The sequence below is a fragment of the Hyperoodon ampullatus genome, assembly GCF_949752795.1.
Source record: "Hyperoodon ampullatus genome assembly, chromosome: 4".
In the NCBI taxonomy this organism is placed as follows: domain Eukaryota; kingdom Metazoa; phylum Chordata; class Mammalia; order Artiodactyla; family Ziphiidae; genus Hyperoodon; species Hyperoodon ampullatus.
The window spans coordinates 12,833,851-12,841,563 of NC_136917.1; the positions used below are offsets into that span (position 1 = coordinate 12,833,851).

General features: G+C 46.7%; 1 protein-coding gene across 6 annotated transcripts in view; it reads left to right on the forward strand.

The window, feature by feature from the left end:
• TENM2 (teneurin transmembrane protein 2) overlaps positions 1-7,411 on the forward strand; it is a gene marked incomplete at its 5' end in the record, with an annotated part of 1,007,477 nt that extends 1,000,066 nt beyond the window's left edge. For all 6 annotated transcript variants that reach the window (XM_079702682.1, XM_079702683.1, XM_079702684.1 and 3 more), the window contains 2 exons: positions 3,524-3,654; positions 5,286-7,411. In XM_079702682.1, coding sequence (XP_079558808.1) covers positions 3,524-3,654; positions 5,286-6,047 — 893 coding nt within the window. In that variant the 3' untranslated portion in view covers positions 6,048-7,411. The remainder of the gene's footprint in view (positions 1-3,523; positions 3,655-5,285) is intronic.
• Between the last annotated feature and the right edge of the window lie 302 nt (positions 7,412-7,713).

Sequence of the window (7,713 nt, forward strand, 5' to 3'; positions counted from 1 at the left end):
AAGTGAAGTAAGTCAGACAGAGAAAGACAAATATCTCATGATATCACTTATATGTGGAATCTAAAAGAAAATGATACAAATGAACTTTTTTGCAAAACAGAAACAGACTCACAGACTTCGAAACCAGACTTGTGGTTGCCAGGGGGCAGTGTGGTGGGGAGGGATAAATTAGGAGTTTGGGATTAACATATACACACTACTATATATAAAATAATCAACAGGGACCTACTATATAGCACAGGGAACTCTACTCAATATTCTGGAATAACCTATATGGGAAAAGAATCTGAAAAAGAATGGATATATGTACATGCGTAACTGAATCAGCTGTACACTGGAAACTAACACATCGTAAATCAACTATACTCCAACAAAAAATAAAAATTAAATAAAGAATATATATGTACGTATGTGTATAACTGAATCACTTTGATGTACACCTGAAACAAACGCAACATTGTAAATCATCTATACTTCATTTTTTAAAATGCTATCCTAAAATAACAATAATAAAATGCTGACAGTGAATGAAGAAAAATCAATATAAATTTGTACATGAATATTCATAATAGCATTATCCATAATAGTAAAAAATAAAGGTGTAAACAACCCAAATATCTATTAACTGATGAATGAATAAACAACATGGGGTATATCCAAATAACAGAATATTGTTCAGCCATAAAAATGAATGAAGTACTGACATAGGCTACAACATGGATGAACCTTGAAAACATTGTGCTAAATGAAAGAAGCCAGACATGAAAGGCCACATATTATACGATTTCCTTTATATGAAATATCCAGAATAGGCAACTCCATTGAGACAGAAAGCAGTGTTGGTTTTCAGGGACTGAGGGTAAAGGAGAATGCAGAATGACTGCTAACAGGTATGCGGTTTCTTTGGGGGTGATGAACATGTTCTGGAATTCAATAGAAATGAGGGTTGTACAATATTGTGAATGTACTAGAAGCCACTGCATTGTGTACTTTAAAATGGTGAATTTTATGTTACGTGAAACTTACCTCAATTTTTTTTAAAAAGTAAAGGCTTTACTGATGGTTTAGACATAGAGAGTGAGAAAAAGGAAGAGGTCAAGGATGGTAGCTGGAAGGATGGAGTTGCCATAACCTGGGATGGAAAAGACTATGGCAACATGTGTGGAGAGGAAGATGAGGAGTTCAGTTTGGGATAGAAGTCTGAAGTGTAATTCGATGCGCTAGTTTGGAATTGAGGGAGAGGTCCTGGATGGAGACATACATTTTGGAGTCAGCATCCGCATGTAAATGGTATTGAGGGCCCTGAGGCTGGATAAGATCACCGTGTTTGGAAGAGTAGATAGAATGCAAAAGAAGTTCACAGACTGAGTCTAGGACATCCTGATATTCAGAGTAGGGAGATGAGGAGGAAACAAAGAGGGACAAGGTGTGGCCACAAAGGTGGTGGGGGGGGGCAAGAGAGTGTGCTGTCCAGAAAGCCGAGACAAAGAGAGACACAGGAGTGTTCAACGTGTCAGCTACTTCTGATAGGTCAAACAGGAGGAGGACCACAATCAGCATTGGACTTAGCAACACAGAGGTCATGTGTGACCTTGACAAGAGCTGTTTTAATGAGTATTTGGGAGCAAAGCCTGATTCAGAGGAGATGAATGGGAGTCAGTGAGTCTAGAAAATTATTTGGAGTTTGAGAAGTTCTTGTAAAGGGGGTGAGACACGGGTGGTGGCTAAAGGGAGAAGGAGGGACAAGAGAGGGGTTTTTTTAAGGTGGATTTGTAGTGGCATGTTTGTATGCTGATGGGGTTGATCCACTGGAAGAGGGAGTAAATGGATGAAGAGAGAGAGTTGCTGGAGTGCCGTCCCTGAGTGGGCAAAAATGAACGTGAGCTGGTGCACAAGTGGAGGGTTGATTCCAACAGCTCATCTAGAGGAACAGGAGGAAGGCGGGAATATGGGTGCAGATGCTGGTAGGCTGATAAATATGATGAGGGTTTAGGGACATTCCCCTCTCGCCTCATCAGTTTTCTTAGACTAGAAATGAAGGTCATCTGCTAGAGCGCAGAAGGGAAAGCAGGTGTGGGAGGTCTTAGGCGAGATGAGAAGAGGTACAATCATCCAGGAGAATGGGAGAGGGACTAAATGGCGGAAGGGGATGTCGTCAGATTGCCAGGGAGCACGAAGGCACAATTGGGGTTCATTGACAGGAATTTAAAGTAACGCCAGTCAGTGTGGTTACATTCCTTTCTGCTGCCACATTCAGCTGCACAGGGACAAACATGGAAAAGGCAGAGCCTTCCATGATTTAACCAAACTTGTGATTTCACCAAGCAGGTGTGATGACGTGAGAAAGGGGCAAGGAGCTGAGATAATACGCAAGGGAATACTTCTAATGATTGACCGTGGAATGTGTGCTAGGTAAGAAGAGAAGAGAGACCAAGAAGCTGAGGGAGGGAAAAGCAGTTTAGGGTAGGCTGAAGGTCCTAAGGAGAGGAGAGGCTCAGGGAGTATGGGTGTCAGGTTACAAAAAGGAGTACACTAGAGAGCGTCCAGGTGGTGATCAGAGGGTGATGTACATGAAATTGAGATCATGGGGGGATCAGAATTATTGATGATAAGAAGGTCCAGAGGATGAGCAGGAGAGTTAGTAGGGGGAGGATCACCCAAAAAATAAGAGGCCAGGCTGCTGGAAGGATCGACTGCTTGTCTAATGAAATTACGAAGAAGGAATTCAGGAACAGAGATGGAGAGAGTGACAGTGGAGCTGACGCAATCTTGAGCCCTAGCAAGGAATGGCAGTCGTACTCTGAGCACGCAGAGCTCTCTCTTTGAAGAGTAGATGCCTGAGGAAAGGGTCTCAGGAGCCAGATGACTCTCTGCGTTCCATACACTCAGGGAATCCTCTTTCTATAATGAGCCAGCCTCAGTGCAGCAACACCCCACACACACACACCGAGGTCCTGCACAGTGTTAATCATCACATCTGCATGTAGCCAGTCGTTGTGTCTCTAGCCTCTAAGCACATTGACTGGCCCGTAATAGATGCTCCCTTAAATGCTTGCCAAATGAAGGAGTCCATATTTATTGAGCAACCCACGTGCCAGGCACTATGATAAGCCCTTGACATGGATTTTTTCCATCAATCCTCACGACAGCCCAATGAGATTCGTACAGTTATTATCCCAATTCATATCTGAGGAACCTGAAGCTGAGAGAGGGCCAGGAACTTGCCCAAGGTCACACAGCAAGGGCATCGAAAGTAGATCTATCTTACTCCAGCACTGTCCTAAATCACCACGTGGGGAGGGGTGAGTGGGGGTCAACTGACCAAGTTTGGACGGGCATCTACTTCCGAGAACCCAGGTAAGAAGCTCTGGGTCCAGGCCAGGAGACCTTCACAGGCTCTTGCCTCCCTCTCCTGCTGGACTCCATACACAACCCCCCATTTTATTTTGTTCTGTCTCCAAGATCCTCTCTGGCTTTCCATCCATCGTGATTTCAGAAATCTTTATTTTCGTTTCCACCGTAGACGTGAAAAGCTGGCTGGTGATGTTTGGATTTCAGCTTAGCAACATAATTCCCGGCTTCCCAAGAGCCAAAATGTATTTCGTGCCTCCACCCTATGAGTTGTCAGAGAGTCAAGCAAGTGAGAATGGACAGGTAAGTGGAGGTCCCTGCCAAGAATCCAATGACCATCATCATTCCCTTTGGCAAACAGAACCATGTTGGAGCCAAGGGCATGTCAGTAGCAGAGGAAAACATCGGAGCTGGGTATAAAAGGGGCGTGAAATGAGGTGACTTCGCAGAACAGCGAATATCAGTACTGTTACTTGTCTGGCGCAGCACGTATTTCTTCCCAACCTCAATTATTACCTTAATTGTGGTATCATTATGTGTTCCGTGTGTACCCTTGAGTCATTCCTTGATTAACCACAGCACTGAGAAATCTAGCAGCAACCTACCATCTGCGCTGCCTGTAAGATCATAACCCTTTTGGCTTTTATGGGACGTAATAAAACGGTGGTTTGCAGTTTCTGTCCCATTAAAGAACATTTTTATGCCTTACATAAAACCTCAGCATTTTATGGCCCAAATGTATACAGATTGAGTTTTCTGAACATAATTTGTGCTTGGGTTTCTTGGTGATGACCGAGATGTGGTTTCAATTTGGGTGCCACTGAGACCTCGGCCACACCTGGACAGGGGATATCTGTGTTCGGATATCCCCAGCTACAGAACCTGTGCTCGGCACAATAAAAGTCTGAAAGGTCTCACCTGCTCTGAATAATCGTCCAGACTGTGTCACCAGAGAGAGACCAGAGGAGCTGCTGGGTAATTGAGAACAGCATTCTCACAGTTCTGCCCCGTGGGGACCCCTCGGCAGATGAATAGCCATCATTTCGCTCATTTATCTAAGTGCTGTTACCTCCCAAGCACAGCCTCTTCCATTATCCCAGCCTGTCCCCCAACCACCAATTGAGGTGAGCTGTAATTTGTGAGTAGAGAACTCAAGGCCAAGGAGATAATGGGGATTTCCTCCCTCTGCAGAAGCAGGGCTAGGATCCAAAGCAAATGACTCAAGAAGCCCAGGGACGGTCCCTCTGGCCCACGAAGCCAGAATCTGTTACTCCAGTGCTTCTCAAACATTAATACGCATGCAAACCAGCTAAAGTGTCTTGTTAAGCTGCAGCTTCTGTCTCGGTGGGTCAGGAGGGAGGCCTGAGATTCTGCTTTTCTAACAGGGTGAGTCCTGGAGACGTCTCAGCTGCTAGCCATACTTTGAGTAGCCAGGTGCTCACCCAAGGAAGTTAATGAATAACCGGGGCACTGGCCTCAAAGGGAGGTAGGTCACAGCAGCGGGGTTCACAGCTGCTCAGACAAACACCCTGCCCTCAGGTCAGGATATTCCCGGGTCTGAAGTGTGTACGGCAGCTGCCAGATCATCAGTGGGCAGAGTGACTCTCTCTTCCGCAATGACGGAGAGCCATGGTAAGTGGGTAGCCCTGGGTACAGATACCAGCGATGCGGTACTCCTCCGCAGCCCCATGTTTTAGTTAATGGCGCAGTTACAAGGTGGAGAGGCCATAGCATCAGAGCACTGGAAACCTGCCAGTCTGTCCTAGTTCCAAAAGGTAGGACTATCTCAGCTCCTATCGTGACAGACGCAAGACATATTCTTGCAGGAGAGTCCCAGCCTTCCTCTTTCTGACCCTTGTCGCTGTGTTGCCCAGCCCGTACACACAGCGGCCCAGCCCACCTTCTCAGCTTTCTGTGTTTTCTTATGCCCACAGCTCATTACAGGTGTCCAGCAGACAACCGAGAGGCACAACCAGGCCTTCATGGCCCTTGAAGGGCAGGTCATCTCTAAGAAGCTCCACGCCAGCATCCGAGAGAAAGCAGGCCACTGGTTCGCCACCACCACGCCCATCATCGGCAAAGGCATCATGTTCGCCATCAAAGAGGGGCGGGTGACCACCGGCACGTCCAGCATTGCCAGCGAGGACAGCCGCAAGGTGGCGTCCGTGCTGAACAACGCCTACTACCTGGACAAGATGCACTACAGCATCGAGGGCAAGGACACCCACTACTTTGTGAAGATCGGCTCGGCCGACGGCGACCTGGTCACCCTGGGCACCACCATCGGCCGCAAGGTGCTAGAGAGCGGGGTGAACGTGACCGTGTCGCAGCCCACGCTGCTGGTCAACGGCAGGACTCGAAGGTTCACCAACATCGAGTTCCAGTACTCCACGCTGCTGCTCAGCATCCGCTACGGCCTCACCCCCGACACCCTGGACGAAGAGAAGGCCCGCATCCTGGACCAGGCCAGGCAGAGGGCCCTGGGCACCGCCTGGGCCAAGGAACAGCAGAAAGCCAGGGACGGACGAGAGGGCAGCCGCCTGTGGACTGAGGGCGAGAAGCAGCAGCTCCTGAGCACGGGGCGTGTGCAGGGTTACGAGGGCTATTATGTGCTTCCCGTCGAGCAATACCCCGAGCTGGCAGACAGTAGCAGCAACATCCAGTTTTTAAGACAGAATGAGATGGGAAAGAGGTAACAAAATCATGTGCTGCCATTCCTCGTCTGGATGGCTCAGCGGGAGTCACTGTTCTCTCCTCTCCTAAGGAGATGAAGACCTAACAGGGGCACTGAGGCCGGGCTGCTTTAGGAAACCAAGTGGCAAGAAAGCTCACATTTTTTGAGTTCAAATGCTACTGTCCACGCGAGAAGTCCCACCTCCCGAAGTAGACTAAAGCCCGGCTGCAAATTCCTGAGGAAAAACAAAACAGACGAATGAACGATCACACGACCATGTTCCGAGTTCCCCTAAAATATGACCCACTTGTTCTGGGTCTACACAGCAAAGAGATGGAAAGAGCTGCAAAATATCCAAAAGGAAGAACAGACACACGCACAACATGGAAAAATAAGAAAAAAAACCCACACACATACACACAAACAAACACAGCGACCGAAAAACAGAGACGTGAAGACGAGAAGGCCTCATCTTCTAATACCTCACTCATTCACACGTGAGCGACACACAGACGTCCATGAGGGCCAGCATTCCAGGACCAGTTGAGGACAACGATTCAGACTGCTGGTTGGACAGATACTACAGACGTTTTCCTTTTAACAAATACAGGTGCATTTAAACCACGACTTTGGGGGTGATTTGTGTGTAGCGACTGGGGGGCGGGGGATAAAAGTGAAAGAGTGAGCACTGGAAATACTTTTTAAAGAAAAAAAAATATAAAAACACAAGAAAAGAAAGGAAATTGATATCAAAGCGAAATAATACCGTTCAGCACTTAACTCTCAGGTCCCGATTTAGTCTGGCCTGAGCTAATTTATTTGAGCGCAGAGTGTAAAATTTAATTCCAAGGGTGGCTATAATCACTACAGATAAATTTCATATTCTTTTGTCTTTGAAGATTCCATTGTGGACAGTAATACGCAGTTACAGGGTGTAGTCTGTTTAGATTCCGTAGTTCGTGGGTATCAGTTGCAGTAGAGGTGTGGGCATCGTGACACTCTTTTGCTAACGGGCACCACTTCAGATCACCCTGTACATACCTAAGCCTCAAGGCACAATCACTGTTTGAGATTTAAAATTATTAGTGTGTTTGTTTGGTCCAGAAACTGAGACAATCACATGACAGTCACCACGAGGAGAGAAAATAAAAACATTTTAAAAACCCACAAAAAGAAGAAAAAAAAGTTAAAAAAAAACCAAAAAAAATGTCTAATAAGAACTTTGGTACAGGAACTTTTTTGTAATATACATGTATGACTTGTTCATCGAGTTTTTATATTAATTTTAATTTGCTGCTAAGCAAAGACTAGGGACAGGCAAAGATAATTTATGGCAAAGTGTTTAAATTGTTTATACATAAATAAAGTCTCTAAAACTCCTGTGGACACTGGTCTTCTGTGGAAATGCTTTGAGGTGAGGGCCAGCTCAAAGTTTCTGGAGGAAAGCGGAGCTTCTCAAGATGCTCAGGCAGAGGCGGAATTGTGAACTTTCAGAGGAGCTTCTGTTAGAGGCACCCCCTGCTCCCCAAGCTGCTCTAAATTCTAGAGTGACCTCTCCCTACATCTGCAGGCCCCGCCCTTCATGGAGCAGAGACAGGAAGGAGAGTGTGGGCCTGGGGCTGGTGGGTGGCGAGGACCCTCAGGCCCACCTGTGCCTGGATGGGTCCCTCCAGCATTCCCGGGACAGT